The 22,784-nt window shown below is 41.0% G+C and overlaps 1 protein-coding gene across 9 annotated transcripts in view; it reads left to right on the forward strand.

Annotated features, from left to right (window-relative positions):
- ST3GAL3 (ST3 beta-galactoside alpha-2,3-sialyltransferase 3) overlaps positions 1 to 22,784 on the forward strand; it is a 176,149-nt gene that overhangs the window by 31,632 nt on the left and 121,733 nt on the right. For 6 of the 9 annotated variants that reach the window (XM_038183312.2, XM_027462413.3, XM_072041965.1 and 3 more), the window contains 3 exons: positions 10,221 to 10,268; positions 12,320 to 12,445; positions 19,940 to 19,982. In XM_038183312.2, the coding sequence (XP_038039240.1) occupies positions 10,221 to 10,268; positions 12,320 to 12,445; positions 19,940 to 19,982 (217 nt within the window). Of the gene's footprint in view, positions 1 to 10,220; positions 10,269 to 12,319; positions 12,446 to 18,893; positions 19,000 to 19,939; positions 19,983 to 22,784 lie in introns of those variants that run through there. The other 3 variants (XM_027462414.3, XM_013093456.5, XM_027462417.3) reach the window with 3 other exon arrangements.

The raw sequence follows: 22,784 nt of genomic DNA on the forward strand, positions 1-22,784 counted from the left end.
CTGATGATCTGGACCTTGAAATTTCTGGTGTTCCTTTTAGAGAGATGGGAACAAAAATGTATGAGTAGGTGTTTGGTTTCACAAGTTTGCGAAATTTAGTTAGGTGCTTAGAAGTTTATGTCCATTGATCTTAGACTGGAACCAATGTTTCTTAGTATTTGACCTTCTGTGTGCCCTTGAATCTGTTCTCTCACTGGATTGTTTCTCTGCCAAGTCTTAATTTAAAGAGATTCATTGTACTTTTATACATGGTGTGATGGGAGGAACACTTTTTTCTTTAGATAATCTCCAGCTGTATTTGTCCAGGGACTAGGTAGTGTGATGATGAACTTCCTCTTGTGCTGCTGCTGTTTGAATAACTTCTCCATTGTCCTCCACTTTCTGCACATGGAAACAACCTGCTGGCAGAATCTAGTCCATCTCGGGGTTATTTTTCTGACATTTTGGTGAAGCAAGTGATTTCCTCAAATCAAACGCTTTTGTAAAAGAAGGTAATAGGAAGTGAAAAATCTATATACGCACTGTTCAAAGTTACAGTTTGTGTGTGGGGTTTTATTCCCATCTGCATATGGGAGTTTTCATAGTCAAGCAGATACTCAAGGAACAGCATAGCATTTTTTGGCATCCTTCTAGGATGCACAGATGACTTCTGGAACATCTTAATTTCAGATGCATGTGTTGGTGTTTGGTTTAGGACATGGTGTGGCTTTTGGGTGGAGGTAATGCCTTGTGTGGATCAGCTGCTGTGGCTGCAAGGTAAAGAGAACCTGGAGTCACAAGCTGCTCTTCAAAGCATGGACTTTGAAAGAAAACATGCTTGGTATCTCCATATATATATATATCAATTACCTCTAAAATCATGTACTGTGTAGGATCTCTGAAATCCAAATTTTAGAACATGTTTTGGAAACCTAATGAGTTCTAGGGTTTGATGGGCCAGAAGCCTCTTCAGATTTTGGAATCAGTTGTGGTGATCCTGTTTAAAAAAAAAAATAAATTGTCCCCAAAGTGAGGGGCCAAAAAAGCAACAGTGAAAAATCAATCCAACGTTTCTTTGTCTTCATTATCACCTTTCATGTGAATAAGTAGTCTGGTCTGTTCTTGTAATGCAGAAGTAGAGCGTTGCCATTTTGTAGAGAAGATGCCCATACAGCACTTGTATTCAGGAGTCGTTTTGCACCCATGCACTTCTCTTGTACCTTACCCCCTCCTGCCGTTTGTTTGGGTTGTGAGCAGACACGAGAGATGAGAAGTGTCACGGTAAAGCTGTCCATATGGACTTGCTGGCAGTTATTTTGGCAGCCGGGCCAGATGTATGCTTTAAGGTTTTGGGAGGCTTTCGACCACTGGCTCGCTATCCGAAGTAGTAGATCATTTTCAAACAAACCCAAGAATGTGAGTTTCCTGATGGAAGTATTTATATTTCTGGAGTACTGGTTATTGCTTTTGAGGAAGGGGAGGTTTCTGAGAGCTAGCTCAGAGAAGCCAACATGCAAAGAAAGTTTTCTTTCTATACTGAGGACAGAGGAAAAAATCATTGAACGGCTTCAGTAAGCATGAAAAGAAGACCAGAGCATTAAAATAATTTTAGTCCTAGTTGCTATTAATTGCATGTAGGTATTTTTCTGTATATAAAGTGAAGTTCATGTGCAGCTGCCTCCCAGAGCTCTTTGAAAGCTGTGAGGGTATCTGTGTAAGTTTAAGACACTGTCATTAGTACAATTACTGGACTATGATTTAAGGTTAAAAGCCCATGTGATACTTTTACTCAAACAAAATACAGCTTCGCTTCATATTGCTGTGATTAAAGTCTGATACAACCACTGATGCTCAAGAAAATGTTATTGTACCAAGCTGGTGCTGTATTCTTGAACCACATTTTCACATTTGTTCCTGTGTACTTCCCAGCTGCCAGTATCCATTTTCTGCCTTGCACATGCTTCTTAAGCTTAGAAGAGAGACGTCTTACTGTTTTGTAATTTATTGCATGTCCCGCTTTGGAATTTGGGTGTATGAGTGACTTCTTGGTGCTACACTAATAATTGAAACCAAAATATAAGACTTGGCTTTGGATGATGCAATAAAAATAATTGAGTTCCTTAAAATGCCGAGAAACTGCTTGGGATTCATTAAAGGGTTTTTCCCTGTCAAGAGAAGAACCTCTTGGATAGCAGCTTTATTGGTGCAGCTTGGCCTGCTTCTTTTCCTGACCTTCCACAGTAGATCTGTCCCGCATCTAGTGTCATGTTCCTCAGATGAATATGTTCTCCTTGAACTCCTGCACCACGTTGGACTCCCCTTTCCCTTTGCATCTGGGGGATCTCTGTCCATCCCATCTGGAAAGAGCAGCCCGTGAGGCCGGGGCAGTCGGCCGTCCCCTGGGAGAGGCAGACGCAGCAGGTACTCAGGAGGTGCGAATCCCACACGCTCAGAGTGAAGCATCACATCGTCCTTGTGCCCAGGGTTGGTTGTGTTGGTCGTGGCGTTGCAAAGATGTGTCAGGGATCCAAACAAGCCCCGCTCTTGTGAGCAAAACATATCAACGCTTCCTGCTATTAAACGGTTGTTTGGGCACCGCTGAAGACAATAGCAATGTAATATCCTTTTGAAGCATTTGCCAGCTGGCGCAGGACGCCACAGCTTTTCATTCAGTTCATTCATTGCAGAATAAAGAAAATTGAACGCTCAGAACGTTTGAAAAATACATCTGTTTGGAACATGAGCGTTGTTTCTTGTTTACTTAATTTGCCACTTCATTACAAACGTCCTGATGGAAAAGGGACGATGCGCGCCACAGCAAGCGTGACAGTCGGCGAGGCTCCATGAAACTCACGAGGGAGATGAGATTGTATGAGGCCCTTCAGGCAGCATACCCCAAAGAGATGTATTTTTGATTAAGTGAAGGGATGCTGAGAGCTGAAAGAGGATTGCTCTGCAGTTCCCAGTGTAACCGGTAGATCTTGGTGCCACTGAAGATGGCTGAGACAAGCGACAGTACTTAGCTATATCCATTCTTAGCTCTTAGACCTTTTTCCTGAGGCTCTTCGGAGAAAAAGCAGGCTGTTTATTTCAACAGTTCAGAAACTTTCACCCAAAGACTCGTTCAGGGCTGTAGAGTTACAGCAAGAGGACTCAGTGCAGTTGTGCTCTTGGTTGGCGGTGAGTCAACCAAGACAGGAGCCAAAAAGACCAAATTCAATGAGCAAGGAGTGAGGGTTCAGCTGTAGGCTTGGCCATGGAGTCATCAGTCTATGAAAAGGGAGTGTCCTTGAGTCAGCCACAGAAATGGAGGAAGAACCTGCATGGCCTGCTGTAGCACCTGGGTACTGTATGCCTAAAAAAAAGCTGCTATTACGCAAATGAGGATGGTGTGTGCAGAGATGCTGGCTGGAGCTAGAAGGGAGAAGCTTTTCAGTTTGGTGAACTGCATAAGTGAATTAATATTTACATCAGAATATGTTTTCTCCATTTTAATTATAATTGTTTAACTCTCAAATTAGGGTGACTCTTTCCACATAATGTAACCTGTGGGGATGAGCACGAGCACATTCCCCCGTCTCTGTACTAGTGGCACAGAGGGCCAGCATCCAAACTTCTTGTAATAGAAACAAGGCTGCACTGCAGCAGTTTATTAAAGTACAAAATCCAGAATTCATTGGAAATGTTCTTTACAGTCAGATGTTTCCTGTTGCTGAAGATTCATCCTGTTGCTGAGTGACTTTTCCCCTCCTATAAAGGGAATAGGTTTGAACTTCGAACTCGGGGCTGCTATCAGTGGGAGACAGCGCTGAGCAGAAACTGCTTGTGTGCTTTGCCTGCCAAAACTTGCAGCCCCTCTGGTTACTGCTCTTAGCGTGCACAGCTGTGATGAGAAACTGGTGCCTGTGCTGTGAGTCTCATCTCAATATATTCCTCATCTCACACATTGTAGGTGTTAGGATACCTGCTCAAACAACATGCTTGCAATTGTAATTTCTTGTGGTGTGTCAGCATGGGAACGCTACCTACTGTTTTTCACAGAGTACCTATGTAGGAGCTGAGATTACTGGCGAGGGCAGTCCTGTATATGTCCTCTGACCTCCACTGATGCTGTGACAAGTGGTGCACATGGAGTGTCGTAATTAGTGCCTTGAGTTTTGAATAAAGAAGGTGAGCAGCTGTGAGGCTGTGGCAGTGGAGATGTTGTAGTGACTAGTGGTCCTAAGACAGAGCCATCTCGCCGTGTTTGGAGAAAGGTGAAGTATCAAAACTGGTTGTGCTATAGAAGTAAGTTTAGTAAAACAGAATAAATGAGGAGGAAGACACAATACTTATGCCAAAATAGGATACTTGATAAATGCTGTCCGAATAATTTATTGCTAGACTGGGTAAATGACAGCTCTTCCCTAAATCTGTCTTCAAGTAAAACAAAGAATTAGGAACTGAAGAGTAACCTGTCAAGTAACTTGTAAGTGCAGGCAGCATTGTGAAAATCAGAAAATAACTTATAAAATATATTTCCTCTTATGTTTGGGAGAAGAATGTACTTGTCATCTGTTTAAAAAAGAAAGCGTTGTATAAGTTTGTCACTTTTATGTCAATATCTGCTTATATTTTTGCCTCTACATTTATAGTCTTAGTTGGGTGTTTTTAGGTGTTCATTCTTTTGTTTAATAGTCGCACACTGGACAGGAGTTGTTTTTGTGTTGGTACTTTATCTGAATTTGAAACAGTATCTTCATTGTTCTCAAGATGAAGCTGTGTGTTACAAAATCTGAGGAAGTGTTTATCTATGCAGTATCTCTGGGAAATAGAACTGAAATGATTTAGTTCCCTTCAATTCTTTGGATGTAAGAATTATCTAGAATTTGAGCAGGAGATGGTCTGAGGTAGGTCATCTGACCAAAAGAATCTCCACGGTAGTATCTTTCTGAGAGTGGCACTGCATTTGTGAGCTTCATTCTCTGACTAGGTGAGATACGATATTTTTTGTAATTACTGGCCACTTCTTTCTCTAAGTTACGAATAATTTTGTACCTTAAGTATAGGAAGTTTGCATCACAGAAAGTTGTTCTTAAATAGAAAATACGTTTTGATGGCTAATGGGGTATTTGATCCTATCTCCCTTGAAAAAGGGAGGCAGCTGAATGACAGACCTTTTCTGTAATGGATTGTCTTCTCATTCCATGCTACAAAAGCAGCACCTAACATCTTTCGTTTCACTCCGACTCTCAATCAGAACTTTATTCTTGAATGTTGTTACAGCAATTGCCATCCCCAGTGCAGGTGGTGGAGCTCTGCAGGATATCTGGTCTCAGGTCAAGCTCTGGAGGTAGAAATCACATTACATGTTATTAAATATAGGCTGCGGTTCTGTAGGAGTCGATCAGCGTTTCTGGAGTGCAGGGTTATGGAATGAGAAATTTAAGTGATCGTGCATACAAGAAATCAGTGCAGACCTCAGAGCCTGAGCTCTGTAAGAGGATGTGCCAAATTGCAGCCTTATGTTGCTCTGTATTATTGTATTCCCTGTTTGGCTAGCTCTGTGGAGCGTATTACTGTAATGGTATGTGATATTGAGGCTGTGTTAAGCCTTTATTATTAAACTCTTATAACTCCTCTGGGACTAATGGTTTGTGGTTTCTCAGGACCACTTCCAAAGCAGCACACAATCTTTCTTTTTTTTTTTTTTTTTTTTTTTTGCCAGGGAAGTCTGTTTATTGCTAAAGTCTGGTTTTGTTTTGTTTTTTATGTGAAGAAAAAGAATAAGAGAATTTATTGGTTCTACTTCGTTGGTTCTCAATAGGATGAGACAAGTATCTACAAATGCTTGCAGGGAGAAATTGTAGGGGGAAAAAAAAGTGGCTTCCCAGAGGGAAGCTGTAAAGAGTCTCGCTGAAATTCTGAAACACCAGTTAAGTAAACTTACAGATTATGTTTCCTTATTAAACATGGATTATATTTGCCATCACCATTCTATGTTGCCACTGTGGATTTTCATTTTCAGAGCTGTGTTTTCATCAAGGATGAAATCAAAGCATGGACAAGTGTTTGCACTGGAAGTTGGTCTGTGTATTTGCTCTTACATGGGTTCAGTAAGCCCACAAGATCGGGCACTAAGAGCTGATTCCACACATCTCCGCAGAGTGCAGTACCCAGGCAGGATATTGGATGTTTATCCTATGGTGTCTGCGGCTCTTTCTTGGAGTATAAACTTAAGCCGTTTTCCAGGATGATCTTGTTTCTGTGTCTGCTACAAACTCTACAGTTTGTTGGTCAGGATCATCACTCCTTTACGCAGACTCAGATCTTCATTTATTTTTCTTTCATTGCAGATGGAGGTGTTGGGAGGCTGCAGTGGTGGAAGGTGCAGTAGCCTGTAAGGGACAGCGGTCAGATAGTTGTATGCTGTCCAGAAATGCCTTGACCTAGGCACTGTGTGCAGCAAGATGAGTAATTTCTTTCCTCTCTGTTGAGGCCAGTGGACTGTGGCGTAGAGTTATCCAGGCTGTCAGAAGCTCAGGGATAACAAAATAAACAGAGGGAAGGATTTGTAGGACACCTAAGAGAGGGGACGCTAGGGTGGAAAGGGGTATGTACACGTGAGGAGGTGGGATGAGGGCTCAGGGACTTCTGAAGTGTGGGACCCTAGCCTAGAAATATAGTCAGCCCTCATACCTGGGAGACTCAGGGCACAGTTACTACAGGGTCCAGGTAAGTGCAGTGACAAGGGGAGCCAGCTCTGTTTTGCAGGATTTTTTGCGTTCAGGGCAGAACTGTGCAAATCCAGTTGTGTTCCTTCAAAGGCAAGCTCAGCTGTACGCCCAGATTGGAGTTTGAATCTATTCCCAGAGCAGCGCTGGGTCTGTCTGCAGTTTGTCTGGGAACTCCTGGTTCCCAAACCAGGCGGTTCCTGTATTGGATCTGTCACTGTGAGCTCTCGCGTGGCACTCCACAGCCCAAAACAGCTGTGGTGGAGCAAATCCAGGTAGCTCTGCCAGCCCTGGTTTTCTTGGGGTGGTGGAGCAGATTCACACCTTGCTCTGATTTCAGGTGCTGTAGCTGGCTGGTGGGTGGGAAGTGACCCAATGTGTAGGTCCCACAGTGGCTTGGACCCAAGGTGACCCAAAGCAGTTCTGCTGTCTGGCTGGTGAGGTCTCAGATGTTATTCCTGGCACCGAGTGCCTTCTAAAAAAAGTATTTCTTCTGTCTTTGTCTCTTCTGATGGTTTGGACCAGATCCAGGATTACATCTGGTTTATGCTGTATCTTCTTGTGTTTTTTTTCTTTCTTTTTTTTTTCCCGCTCTAGCTACTGAAAAAATGATTGAAGCTAACGTGAAAACAGATGTAAAAGGCTGGCATTATGGTGTGTGCAGCCTTAAGCTGTGCACATTGGCAAGTTATTGGGTGTCAGGTTTCATGATTTGAGCGTGAAGGCTGCTCTTCAGTTGGGAAGGTAGAAGAAAAAACATTTAAGCTGCCTTATGGAAGGAGGTAGCTGAAACATCAGAGGCTGCTCCTTCAGACATGAGCACTTCTTGGCACCTAGACCAAGGGCGTGTGTAAGTGGGTATGTTTTACATCGTGTCTTATTAAATTTTATTTGCCTTTGAAAGACAAAATGGGCTCAGGGGCTTGGGGGAAGGCACTGTGTGGGCCGAGCAACCACTTTGCCTCCGAAAAAAGTCTAGAAAGCCCAGAGGACTTTGAACTGAGTGATGTCTGGAAGAGATTTGAAGCTGGAAGCAAAAAGCCTGTTCGTGTGTTTGTGAAAGCAGGACTCTGTCTTTGCAAATAAATCAGACTTGACTCAACTGCTTATCAAATCTCCATCAGTTTATTACAAAAATCACCTGTAACACTCAATTTCATTGCATGTGAACAGCTATCTGGGTGGAGAAAAGGTGATATGATGATTATCCTCTCAGCCCTTTCAACGTTTATTCCTTTCTTTCTGAAGCGTTAATGTCAGAAATAAACACTGTGTTTTAATAAAGATCTGTGGTTTGGGGAGGCTGACTGTAATACAGGCTATTCTCAGTGAATCTGGTGTTGAAACTGAAACTAATAGTCACATGGAGAGCTGAATTGGAAAAGAGAGCTCGCATCCTCACTCTGCTGGTCGTGTTTGTTTTTGGGAGGATGCTAATGTTTTCAGTTAAGGAACTGAAACATTAAATACGATCATTGCAGCCTGCAAAAATGGTAAGTATGGGGCTTGCAATGATTTTCAGCCATTCTTAGATAGGTCCTAACATTTCACACCCAGTGGCTGAATGCAAAATATATTTGGGAAAATGAGTGACATTTCAGATTGTCATTAACTACAAAGCAATATTTTATGTTGATAAAAATCTCAACAGTTTTTTACAAGTAGAGCCCCACAGAGATACTTCAGAATTAATTGATGGCAGATGAATTTAACACAGTTAAAAAGAATTAAACCCCTTGCTATTTAGAATAATATAAAGATGTCTGAATTTCACTCCCAAAAGAGGAAATACAGTTGTTAAGTCCAGATGGATTTTTATTTTTATTGGAGTAAGTTTTGAGACTAGTAATCTTTTTTCCCTATTTTTTAATGTTACTACCACAGTGTTGGATCTGGGACAAAACAGGCCTTTTTTTTTTTAATTTAATATTATTTATTGTTTTAAATCCATTTAGATGAATGGTTTTACTGTGTTGATTTTGGAAACCAACACCTTCTTATTGAATTTGTAAGATTCGGGAAATGAGCACAAGGATGAAATATAGTATAGAAGACTCCAGGGGTCTGTCCTATGTCAAATTACTGTCAGCTGAATTGGGATAACTGTCAGTGTCTGTGGTTGTCACCTGCCCAAATGCAAGGTGATGCTGTTGGGAGCTTAACCTCCTTCCAGAGTGCTAAATCTGATTGTGATTGTGGTTTTTGCCTTGTGCTGAGGGCTTGCATCAAGGCAGTTGCTGTGATGTTGCAAGTGATGTGATTACACTTGAGGTCTAAATTGCAAAGAGAAACTGAGGAATTCAGTCCATTCATTTAGCTGAAGGTGAGAGGCAGTTCTGCAATTAGTTGCTGTGCCAGTTTAAAGCTTCTCACTGCATAGTTGTTAGTGCTTTCATGGCAGTCTGTTCTTCCCTGTGTTTGCACACTGGCAAGCTGCCTCTAAGTTCTGGGCCCGATTCTGCTCTGGTGGTGGTGGTGTAGAATTCCACGGACTTTCTGCTTTGGTTGGGGATTGGGATAAAAAGGATGGCCAACCAGGTGGCTTACTACCAAAGTAATTGTTATTTTATCTCTAGCAAGAATAAAGCTGGAAGAAAACCAGCACTGAGTGTTGTACCATATGGCAGCTCCACTTGGTGGGGCAGAATATCAAACCATTACTGATAAATCTTGCAAATGGGTTCTAGGCTGTGGAGTGGCATATGAGGAAAACGAATGCTTAATAAAGGAGGCTGAATCATGTGGTGAGCTAGATGCACGCAAGCAATATTTGTTTCTACATGGCCAAATTTGAAGTTGTTTATCTAAAAACTAGGAACTAGAAAGCACAATTGCAGCACAGTTTGTCCCATCATACGTAACAGTGACTAAAAGTCTCGGTAATTAGCTGGTGAGCAACAGTCGCTATTGAGACCGTGGCAAACAGTGTTGATGTGCTCCCCAGATGGCAAAATAAAAGGGTGTCAAGTAGAGGTTTTACTTTTTGGATATTTCATACACCTATTGCGTTAGGTGAAGGATGTTGATGGCTTGAAATGTGTCTGTGTGAGAGCCACTGGTGTGATTGAAGATGTGGAAGACATGCCTTATGGTGAGAATGGCAAGAAGCACAAAGTACTTGGCTTAGCAAGCAGAGTGTCAGGAAGAGCTGATCTTGATGACGAAGTGCCGAAATGGGGACAAAAAGTTCATAATAAATATGGTAAGAAAGAACTGTGAACTCCGCAGTCTAGCAGTAAAAAGCATGTTATGCTTCAGTTTTGGCAAGGTCAACCAAACTCATTTACTTTAGGCATGAAATGAAATTATTTTTAATAAATTATAGCTACTTTGTTGGGTAATGACATCATGATTTGTTGGGTTCTCCGATGCTCCAATACTGGGTGCCCGTTGTCTGGCTGGCTGGTGAAGAAGTTCTTGTGTTTCCTGGTGGAATGGAGCATCAGGAATTACTAAAGTAAAATAACAAATGTTACAGCAATGGTGCTAAGAAAAAGGGGAAAATGAACTTGTACTCTTGTGTTACAGATTCAGTCGTTCTTTCCTTTGACTCCGTTGGACATACGATAGGCTCAGGTACAACCTTGCCTTCTTCTCTCTCTCCCAGCTCGTGACAAGGCCGCTATCTGACGGGGCACGGTAGCCATGTTGGGAGGCAGGTAACCGAGTCAGCCTCTGTGGGGACCAGCTGCCCAGCCACGCTGGATAAAGAAAAGAGCTCCTTTGCTAAGTCTAGTGGAAGCATTAAGGGTCTTAGCACGACACGGGGATTAACACGTGGGACCGCTTCCACCTCCCGGCTAGGAAGATGACCTGGCTGCGTTACGTGCAGTCGCGGTGCGGCCTGTTCTCATGCGAAAGGCATTAGGATGATGTCACCCACCAGCTGAGGAGAAACTGCTCCACGCTACTGGGAGAGTTTCTCAGCTAAATAAACAGTTGAGTTATTTGGAGAAAGGCAGCAGGAATGGTTCCAGGAAGGAGAAAGCAAAAGGGTTACAGTTCAACAAATAGGGCTGGAAACTTTTTTTTTATTTGGCGGAGGTCGACCAGCATTATCAAAGCACAGTGCAAATGGTGCCCGACCTTAATTCCTTCGGAACCGAAGCATGACCTTCAATTAAACTGAATCAGAAATAAAAATAAATAAATAAATAATAATAAAAAAAAATCCTTTGTGTGGGAGGTGCTTCATGAAGCCAGTAACTATCCATTTGGCTATCAGGAAAACATAAGCTGTAGCCAAGACACACCATAGTGGGCACCATACTCAATAAAATTTAATTTGCAGTGTATGTATAATGATATGTGAACTGCAAGGGAAAACTAAGAATTACTTTTTATAACTTTAAACCCCTTAACACTTAAAGGATGTGGGTACTTACTGTCTTGGAGAAAAGAAAATATAACCCTAGGAAAGGTTTCACATTTTATCTTAATTGGTAGCCTTTCCTCTTAGGTTTGTAGGAGCAACATGCTGCCTTCCAACATAGCACCTGTCTTCTGCCTGCACACTTTGAAAGAGAGCTTGCTGCCTGACACTAATGGCAAAGCTTGAACACCCAATTCTGGTTTACTAACCCCAGAGCTAGTGGTAGTTAGTTGCTTTCTTTACGATGCCCCAAATGCTTTCTGCTATCCCTGCATCTTGCTTTAAAATCTAATACTTGGAAATTGATCTGGTGTGGGTGCATGGTCTGATCTGGGAGAAATTCAGGGTGCTGAGTGTGGAATGGGTATGGTGTGCTAATGGGGAGAACAGGACCTCTCTTAATTCCCTTCTACTAATTAATATCAATCATAACTGAAGTGTGTCATTGCCTGCTTCCTTCTGCATTGGGTGATGGTTTCTTTAGCCTGCAAAAGTAGGGGGGGAAGTTGCATAGGTTTGGAATAGTAAATCTCTGAATAAAATCCAACGCTGTATTTAATTTTGATTAGAGCTGAGCAAGTCTGAATCAGCGTACCTTCACTGGAGTTATGCTGGATTGATACTGGTACAGCGAAGAACAGAACTTGTCCTGGAATAAAACTTTGAAATATTAACATTTCTTCCATAATACTTCTTTGGCTTCTAACTCATGCAATAACAGTTAACCCTGTGGAGAGCTTCCAGTGCAGGGTATCTATAGAGTTAATCATAAACATCATTATGATGCTACCAATAGGGTGGTAAATTTATTTATGAAAAGTAAGTTCAACTGCTCCATGTTCTGTGGAGTACTGACACCAAGGAGTGTGGGAGACGAGGCTAATGTGAGCCAACAGACTGTCTGGGTCTGCTTTAAAAACACCGGTTTTTGTTCTGCTCATGCATTGCAACCCAGGCTTGGATCGGTTAGGGATAAGGCAGTAAAACTTGATCTCTTGCAAGCCTTTGCACTGCAACTAGATTGAATTTCTTCACTGAAGAAATACAAAAAAAAAAACAAAAAAACTCTTATTTGAGAATGGAGGCTCATAAATGTCCCAGAAAGCTGTATGTTTATTGCTTTCATATTTAGTACTTTGCATTCATTGTGCTGGAAACCAGATTGCGCTGAACTGTATCTGCTCTGATATATGTAATAAGATGTGAAGATGTGTGGTGTCTGTCCAACTGAGGGGTAGCTTTCCTTGTTGAACAGGAAGGAGAGAGAGAAAAACTGTGGCAATTGTGCTTCCGCAGTCCATCCCATCTCACCTTGCTGCAGACCCAGGAAAAGACAGAACCCAGAAAGAACCAATGGCAGCTCCAGACACAGCCATTCCTAGTAGGTGATGTTTCAGGTTGGGGTAAGGAGGGGCAAAAGGTACATACTGTGAAACATAACAATACCTATACATTTTTTACCAGTCAGAATTGAGACAGCTGTGAATAGTAGTCTTGCTGTTAAGTTTTCTTGCTGTTTAAAACTAATACACTGACTTCTATTTGCATACTAATCAGCTTTTAGAATTGCTCTTTTGTAATTGTTACTCCTACCTTGTTGCAGCTTCTGTATTTTTTTTTTTTTGAGTTGGCTGTTGGTACTCATCTTGGTGTTGCCCTTAACTCTTTGTGCCATGTGCAAATCTTGGTTTTCAGTGAGGCTGGAAGTCTGGCCGTATACTTCTCAGGCTAATTGTACTCTTTAGGTTGCTCTGCGTAAGACTTTCTGAACTCCGTGTTCAGGAAAGATCATCTGGCTTTTAAGCCTTAAAGTACCCTTTCACGGAAGATTATTAGCCCAGAGGGCACAACAGTCAAATATGCCCAGAGTGAGACAACTGTCTGAGGCTGATGCTGTGGTCTGGCTTCCCCAAGCCCTCATGTTTTTATGATTATCTTCTAGATTGCCCTTTCCCTTGAAAGATAAAATTTGAGCAGCAGAGATAAGTGCTTGATATGATGTCTAGGCCAATGCTTCAGCCAAAACTGTTTCAGGAAGGATGATTTCCTGCCCTGAACTTGGAAACGTTCAGCAGGACAGAGGCTGTTTGAGTAGACCTAGATTTCATCTGCTTGCAGTAAAGAACAAATGCTCTTTCCCCAGGCCCTAGTTGCTTTGTTCTACTTTGTTGATAGCAAGTCAGACATTGGACCTTGGAAGTCAGATTTATACCCTCACTGTTTTAAGACTTCTTCTGCCTCCTGTGTCTGAAAGCAAACAATTAAAATTTGTCTTTGCTCAGCCTCATTAGAAAAAAGTGCATTGGAGGTATAACTTTCCCATCTGCTAATGCACTTGCTGGGAAAACCTTATAATGGGCTTGCACTGTTGTTAGATGTATTTGGTTGCAGGACTGGCAGTACCTGTTGTATAGCAGTCTTGAGAACTACTGAGTCTTCAGCCTGTAGTTGCAACATCTCTGTTCAAGCAACCAAATGTTAGTGAGGTCTTGCTCAAACTGTTTAGAGTATTGTAACTTGCTTCTTGTTTTTATTGCTTTTCTTCTAAATTTCATTCTTGGCCCTTATCAAAATTTTGGCTTGACTTTGGTAAGGAAGATGGGGCTTTTACAATTTAATTTAGAATAGCCTATCTACTGCAGCTCATGTGCTTGTGAAAGCCCACGTGTCAGACCATGCCTCCAGGTGCTGAATTTGGAATAACAGTACTGTAATCAGCTGTTAGTTTAAATCTCTGCTTATTTAGGTGTTTGCTGCTAGTAATTCTTTCTGCTAAAGCCCTTCCCCTTTTTGATGGGAGAAGCTGATGGAACTACAAAAGAAACTCTTTCATCTGAAGATATTCAGATAATCACATTAGGAAGGAGAATAACCCAGAGTCTGTCCTTCTATACAACACCAGAGTGAATTTGGTGACTATTTTGGATCCTCCTGCATTTTGGATGGAGAGTGGCATGGATGGAGGCCAGAATAGGAACACAACTGAAATTGTCAGGCATTAAGTTGGCAGAATAGTGACAGATTTCTAGCATGAGAGAAAAACACTGGTGAGTTGCAGATCACTTGCTGTTCTTTGGCTTTCCCCATGGGAATCTGGTAGCACAGGTGGCTGCAATTGAAAGCCCTGTTGAACTGTTCCAGAAATATCCTTCAATCTGCTCACTTTGGTTTCTAAGTTTAATGGCAATTAACTTAGATAATATGTTAAATAATAGAATTTGTGAGGCTCTGGTGGATGGTCTTGGATCGAGGGAAAACGATTTTAGTTTACCTTTGGAGCTGATATGGTTCTAGTATGTGTAGCCCAGTCTGTTTTTCTCCACATTGCATTCCTGACTATCACTCTTAATGCTACATGGTGGTGATGGGAAAGGAGGGGTGGGGAGGTGGGCTTATTATGCTGTATTTTTCTGTATTTGTGTAAAGTAGAGAATAAATAGGAAAGATCTTTTTTTTTCTGCTCTTGGTTTTAGTGGCTTTATTGGGAAAAAAAGTTTTTTCCATTTCATTTCTTATTAATGAAGTTCTACTTCATTCGTTATTGCTTTGAGTTGTAGACTGTGGGAGCTGCTTGAGTGCTTGCCAAGGACTGTCACGTATTAGTTGCATAGTCCATACCTGACTCGGCCAGCATGTTCAGTGTCATCATCTGTTGTCTTCTCATTTATGCTCTGTTCCTCCAATTGAAAATACAGCTGTGAATGAGTTGAGGTGCGCATGCCAAGAAGTAGTCTAAAGAATACCTTAAAATGGAAGTATTTTAATGGGATTTTCCTCTATCATGTGGCATCTCTGTATCAAGTCAGTACATCCTGTAGGTCAGTAAAAGCCAACATAGATTACTGTTTTGTTAGTATTGTTCTTGACTTTTATTAGGAAATACGACACAAAATCTAAAATGAGGAATATCTCAGATGATTCAGTAGGGCAGCATTAACTCCATTAGCCACGTGAATACATGGCAGTAAATGAAACAACTGTTTATTTAGGAGAGTTTGCAGTCTGGCTTTTAAACAGATGACTCCCTAGGAAGAGAAAAAGGGCATACATAGTTCATAGGAGGAAATTTTTCATCTTCCAATTGGAGTCTTTCATGGAATTGGCTTAAAGCAGTCCATTGGTTTTCTATCCTTGGAGGCTGCTGAAGTTGTATAATTCCTGACAATTCTTTTAGAAATAAAATCTATATTAAGGTAGCAGAGCCTTTCAAAATGTACTATGCTGGAATGACCTCTTTTGTGTTTTTTTGTTTTTTTTGTTTTGTTTTGTTTTTTTTGCTTTATTATACCTATTTTGGAGGTAAGATAAGCAGGCAAAAGACTTCTGATGGATGACCCAAACAGCACTATCAGCAAGTGATTGCTTATTTGTTCTTCTTGTGCCTGGGGGATGAATAATGTAGTTGCAGTGCCTGGTGAAGGAGACCCCTCTGGTGTATTGCTTTCCTCAGGCTGTAAAGCTGGTCCAGACGTCTATGGGGCCCCAATCAGAAATTACAGGGGGAAAAAAGATGAAGGTATAGAGCTGGAAACTACTTCCTCTTGTTATTAAATATGAGAAAATAAGAAGTATCATCATGAGGTTAGGTGTCACCAGGGTATGCAGGGCTTTGTGACTGGAGACAGATTTCCCCGTTTCCCTGCTTTGAACTCCCAGGTTTGAATTTCACTTGTGCTGATGGTGCTTGGCGTATCTATTTCTGCCAAATAGGGCCATTTTTTGTGAGGTGCAGTATTTAGAAAATAAATAGAGCTTGGTGCAGCAGGTTTGGTATCCTTAGATCAGTTTGCACAGCCTATAAACAGTTTTAATGGTTATGAAATACCAAGTTTTGCTGCTGTTGTTGGGAACTGCTCTATAGTTCCTGGTGTTTTTTGTATTTTTCCTGATTAGAATGTTGTATGATTTTAACTATTTGGGCTGAAACCTACACTAGAAGGTGGGATCATGTTTCAAATTGATATTTTCCAAGAAAATTTAAGCTATTCAGTCTTCAATAATAACAAAAAAATCATCTTAGAGAATATTTTGTTAGCTAATATAGTCTTTTTATTTCTTGTGTTGGTCCTGGTTCTCTAGACCTTGTGCTTTCACATAGGAGTGGTATTGTCAGGGAAGTTCTTTTGCTCCCTATAGAAAAAGAAAGCTTCACTGAGGCTACATTATAAGTCACTGAAAAATCATTTTTTATACATACGATTGGTGATACATGCTTCTAGCACTGGGCTGCAAAGGTTAGGAAGTTTTCTTCACTGATAATGGTTCTGTGCATTTTTACAGTGCAGGGAAAAGCAGCAGGGATTGGGTTAGTCTAAGGCTAAAGGTCCTTCCTGGTGTCATTTGAACAACCTGCAGAAAAAGGCTGTTAAAAATGTATGCAGAAGAGTAAATGGGAGTGAGGGAAAAATGGAACACAGACTTCAGGGGATGGGCACACAGTCTATGCAGAGACAGGGCTGAGGAGCCCAGGGGGGCTCAGTTTTGCCCCTGCTGAACATGGCCATGCAATATTTTTTCTATTTTTTTTCCCAAGCTATTTAATTCTTCCATCAGAAGAGGTTAAAGTGGAAAATCCTAAGGAAAGGATGCAATGTTGTGTGCTTGTTTGTCCAGTACTCAAACCCTTGTTCAGTAAACCCAAGCAGTATTTTTTTAACCCTGGAAGAAAACCTTTCCTCCTTCCATTTCAGTTGATCCATTGTACATGACTTTTTTCATCAATTCTTGTTTTGTGAGTTCTAGGGGAATTGCTTTACATCAGCTGAACTTTTGTACCTGTCCATATGTCTTTACTTTGTCCACAGTAAATGTGGGGTGTTTGACCCCTTTTTCACTGCAGGGTAAGTCATTTTACCTGGCCTTTGCTACAGATGAAGAACCCAAATGTGGGCAGTGACCAAGGCTTAGTTTGGTTTGAGACCCCAATTCCACTGAGACCCAACTGCATTGGACAGGATGAAATGTATCGGGGTGGTCTGAGCTGTTCCTGATAAGAATTCTGTCTCCCGAGTATCACAGCACTTTCTTTGACAAACACAAACGTTTTGCAAAAAACATCTGCAACTGAACTTTCTGCCTTCCCTCCTGTATTTGCATTATGGGTTAAATGCAGAGAGAATAAGGGCTGCGTGTGGCCCATCCCTTAAAGAAGTTTAAATTTAATATTCCAGTTTTGTTGGCTGTTATTTGTACTGCGCTTCTAAATAGGTAGTTGCTAAAGGAGTAGCACTTCAGTCACGGTGCAGTCATTTACAGTGGTCTGGAAGGATAAAACCAGTGTGCCAAGGCAATTCTTGCATTATTGATTTCAGATTTGAAGCATAAGGGAAGAATTTTGTACATTTTGCTTGCATATAGCTACATGGTTACAGATGCAAAATGCAGATTGAGAACTTGATTGATATTGTGCGCTGTGCCTTATGGCTTTTTGGGTGGTCTGTATGGAGTTTCTAGACATCTGACAATGCATTTCTCACTTGCTGCCTGTTAGGCGGATTTCTCTTGGATGCTTGGGAGAAATTTCCATGTTAATGCCAGCATTGAATTTGGCACAGGGTTTGCATCATTTATAGAAATTGCTATGCTTGGCTGTACTTCTGTTCACATAACCATCATTACATGCTTTGTTATGAAACTGTTGTCAGTTATTAAATTGTTATTCAATGCTGATCTTCCTGGAAATGGAGACATGCATTTTATTTCTGACCTGAGGAGACCTCTCGATCTTACGGGCATATGATGAAACCTATTTCCAATGTTCATGCATTTCTGTGCCTCCGTACAGTGCCGTACCACTTTGCCAGCTGAGATGTGTAGCTTCCTAGCACAAATGACAAAGTGGTCCTTAGATCTCTTCTTCTGTTACCATTGCTTTTATCCCTTACGGGCTCAACCATGTGGGCTGAAAAGGTGAAGTCTTGTTCAGATTCTTGCAGTGAGTTCCTTATTCCATTTATTCATTTTATTTGTTAATTCCAGCCAGCACAGCTGCCTTGTCTGGAGACTGGTGGGAAATGCCATTTCTCGGAGTGGTATGAAACACTGCCAAGCATGATAAAGTCAAAATCAAAATGACAGTGTCACCAATACAGGCTGCTTTGGAGCTCATTACAGCCAAGAATATTGTGTTATCATGAGTAAAAACTTTAAACCTCTAGGAGAAGAGGAAAGTGTGTGACAAACAAGGTAAATCTCATGCAACATTGCAGTGGGGTATGTCAACTGTGGCCCTTAGTGTTCGGTACACCTGCGTTTTCTGGTGCTTTGATTGCAAAGCTCATAAAAGGCTGAGTTAGTAGAAACCCAGGATGTTGTGCTGGTTATGAGGTGATGCATCTCTTATTGCATTTCCTCTCGTTGTGTTTCCTGTTGGGAAGGATGGAACGCTAGCTGGAGCGGGGTAGGGATGACAGCAAGCTGGTCACTGGCTGTATGTGCTTTAAAATAACTAAATATATCTGTTGCCATTTACTCAGCATTGATGTTTTCGGAAGGAGGAAGGGTTAATCAAAACTGAATGCATGATTTTTCCCAGACCTTTCCCTGCGTGGTCCTTCATGTAGAAGAAGTAAGGATGGAGAGCAGATAATTTCCTGTGGAAATCAGGAGGAGAGCAGCACACGGGGGCAGCGCAGCTTCCAGTACGCAGGGGTTGGAGGAGGGATGATGCATGGGTGTGCTGCTAACACCGTGTGGGTGGGGAGGGATGGGACGGGGGGTGGCACACTGGGTGCTGGCAGAGAACTGACAGCGCGTGCCAAGATCTCGTGCACGCCTTCTTCAGCTTCTGTTAGATAAGTTTATGTGAAAAGTGATTCTTCCCTTGACTCGGGAATGAAATCTCAATGGATATAAAACCAATGGCACGGTTTGTACTGACCTACTTGGTGCAGTTGTTTTATCTCGGGTACACGTTTAGGCTTTCCTGTTCTGTCGGTAAGTGGTGGCGTGAGGAGCTTGTTTGTGGTCTTGTGTAAATTCTGCAGCAGAAATTCATGTGGTGTTTTTGAGGAAGGCAAACTTCATTTCCACTGCACTCTTTCTAAAAGACTATGAGAAATCTTTTGCTTATTGATGGTGTTTTTTTAATACCTGCTGATTGTTGAGCTCTTGGTGGTTTATCCTTTACTTCTGTATTTGCATTGTTTTTTCTTTTATCACAGTGAGACTCAGCGGTTCTCAGTGTGAGTAGGCCCCTGAGCATAACCCAATAGGAGCAGGACACTACAGCTGTTAGTTCTGTGTCTTTTGTGAATTCTAAGCGTTTCAATTCTTGTTTCAAGTGTTTGATTCACAATACAACAATGTATTCAAAGATGCTGAATACAAAGCTTCCTGCATATGGTAGTTACAGGAACTAAGTTTTATTTCTTATCTCTGCTCCCTGTTTGAGTCTGTGACACTGACTTTGCAGTTTCCTATTGAACAGCATCACATCAACTTGAAGCATTTTGCCCCCCTGAGTGACTCTGTATAAAGGGCCGCTTGATTATGAAGTTGTGGGCTGGAAGAGACGAGGAATTGATGAAAAACTTGAAAGTTCTACCAAATCAGGACCTAGGAGGAATGCTTGTTTTACAGATTATGGACGTTGCTTTGCTTTTTTGATTGCAAAAGTATCTCAGTTAGTTCTACTTATAAATAAGTTAATCATGGCCCACATGCTTTGGTATTTGCTGGACATTCAGAAATGATAGTTTGGGAATACCTTTAAGTAACAATCTGTGATAACAGCTGCTAGCAACTGGAAATTATAATACAGCTATTTGCAATAAAAATAATTATTGCCTTTCTGCTACATTGTGGTTTTGGTACCTTTTGCAGAGGAGATGCTTGCAGTTCTTATGATATTGTGTTCCTTGCTTTTGTTTTGCAGAATACGACAAACTGGGCTTTCTCCTGAACCTGGACTCAAAATTGTAAGTACACTGTCGGACTCATCGTTTCTGTAGTTATGAATTTATATTGCAAGCAACTTTTTGTCACTTGGCCAGCTGGTTCGTTGGACTGTATACTCCTACCTGGGACAGCCAAATCCTGCAGCAACCTGGCAGTTGCTTTACAGTAGGCTTTACTGGCTGGCTTGGATTGTGGTTCACGGGCTTTAATTCCTTAATGACTGATCAAGGGGCTATAAATGTCCACCTGAAGCCATGCTTTTTCAGTCTGCTCTAGGTGTCGCATCCTAGTTATCCATCTTCCAAACAGGGAGAAGTGCATTACAAATTTGCAGGCAGGAGGAATGCCAATCTGCAATTTACTGGAAAGGTTAAAGTTCCATTTCCACTCTTTTTCTTTGAAAATGGATACTGCTATTTTTGTTTGTAAACTGGAGTGGAAAGAACTTCAGTATGAGGTGGTGACTGTGACTGTTTGCTATGTCAGAAGAACAACAAAGTGTCAAAGGAGGATGGATATTCATCATACTTTTTGCCATAATCGGTCAAGTTGAGACTGAACTTCGTAACACTAGGGGTCACTAGTGACTCTGTTTCTGAGGTCAACAGCCTAGGGGAAACTTTGGCATTAGGAGCAAAAAGACTACTAAAAACCTTCTGCTTCTACTACTTAAAGACATTGAAGCAATCCAGTAGCTTTGAGTGACTTGAGGATGCATCCCCCATCCAATGTATCACATTAATTAAAAAAAAATAAATCGGTATTTTTAAGAAGCTTCAATGTACTCATTGGGTGTAACGTTAAGGTTTTGAGTTTAGTCTTGCTGAACAGCTTGTGAACATCCATAATGAAATAAAAAGCCTTACAACTGTGCTGGGGACTGTTGTTCACAGTAAGTGAGAAGATCTCTAGGTAGGAGCTGCTTTTACAGAAGACGGTGAGTATGCAAATCACTGTAGGTGAGTGTATCAGGTGGGATAGTGCTGTAGAAAAACATATATGGAAAAAAAATGGAATACTGATTTTTGTAAAGGATGTGCATCATTCAGTGTGCAAGAAGTATGACAGTTATTGCATGAATGAGGACAGGGTTTCTTTTTGGTAATGTAACGTTCTGTGCTTTATTTGCATACCCATGGTGGCTCTGCTGTTCCAATTTCTATACTAAATTTTCTGTACTGGGACATCCTTGTGATTTAGAGAGCCTTATGGCGCTGTGGATGAGATGATATATTATCTTCAGTTTATACACATAGATGCTAAAGCAGCGAGATTAGTCCAAAATTATGAAGCAGGTAAGTAACTTCTGAATGAACATCTTAGTGCTAGTGAAGAGAGAAATAATTTAATTTTTTTAGCAGTCTGACTTATTTTTTTAACTTACTTAATTTTTGTCATGACTGATGTATTGAAAATACAGCTCACTGAACATCTGTGCCCTTTTGATGTACCGACTTTGGATGCCAGCCTGTCTAAACCACTGCTTCAGTCTTGTTCTTCCTACCCTTCCTTCTGTGCTCACTGTCCTTTTGTTTGTTGCTTTTAGCAAGTCTCACTGAGCCTTCCTTCATTTCATACCTGTTACATTTTTTTTCTCTTCTTTGCTGACTTACCTGTTTGGCTTACACCTCCTTTGGGACACAGCCTGTCAGTTTTTTTACCTGCTGGAGGGCTTCCAAAACCCTAAACACTTCTATGTAAAACTCTCCTTGATAAAAATTCTCCATTATCTTTAATAGAATAATTTTGTTGACTATTCAAAAGATATTTATATAGCACTGTAAAAATGCTTGTTTGCTTTAAAAGCAGACCAGCCACAAGTTTAGCTTCTGGAAAGGCATGAAAAATAAAATCAGCATGATTAAAATAAATACAATGAGGTTAGGTTAAGGTGCAAAGAAAGCAAGTATATCGGTAGGTGAAATCACATGGCTGGCTTTTGTGTTTATGTTGTTTTTAACTGCAACAGTTCTTCATTGGTTCTATTTTTTCCCTTGTTTGTTTATCTTTCCTCTTTGAAAGTAAAGGTAGCACTGCTCTGAGGTGGACCTGCTGACTTGCAGAGTTGCCTTCCAGCCTGAATTATTCTGTGATTTTTTTCAATAGCGAGAGAGCTAGAGAAAAGCTGAAAATACCATAAAACATACGAAATAAATGTTGAAAGAAAAATGGGTGTTGGAAGATGAAGCCTAAAGGAATTTGCTGCTGTTCCACAAGTTCACCATGTGGTCAGGATACCAAATGTGTTTTTTAAGTACTTTCTGTGAATTCAGTGGAATTTAATGGTTAAAAATGTGTAGTGCTTTCTGCAGCTCTTAATCAAGATGTTAGTATTGCAGAAGGACTTTCTGGTTAAAAAATACTTGCTCAGAGAGTTAAGAGGGATAATAAGTTCTGTGCTGATGACTTTTTTGGCAGAAATAATTTAATTATGTCTGTTGTGATATAATCGTCCTGGTGGAATTTTGCCATAGATCATAACTTTATAGAGTGCACTTAATTGACAGCGTGTGAGAACGTTGTGTGACTTGAAGCACTTGGGGCAACAATTAGTTTTCTCTTTTTTTTTTTTAATCTTTAATCTTTCATTTGTTCGAAATCTGTTCCTGGCTGTGTTACTTAATATCATTTAAGTGAGTGGAGGAGTAACTTTCTACAAAGGCATAGTTGCAATAAAACTTAAGTGCTCTGACACAAATTTTAAATTACATTGTACAGAGGAAAGTATTTGGCAGGAATAAATAGAAATGTATCCATTTGCCTTTGCATCTTTTTTTTTTTTACTACTTTATCATACTGTACTTTGTAGGTACCCAAGGCAT

The sequence above is a fragment of the Anas platyrhynchos genome, chromosome 8 (genome assembly GCF_047663525.1).
Source record: "Anas platyrhynchos isolate ZD024472 breed Pekin duck chromosome 8, IASCAAS_PekinDuck_T2T, whole genome shotgun sequence".
Classification (NCBI taxonomy): Eukaryota; Metazoa; Chordata; class Aves; order Anseriformes; family Anatidae; genus Anas; species Anas platyrhynchos.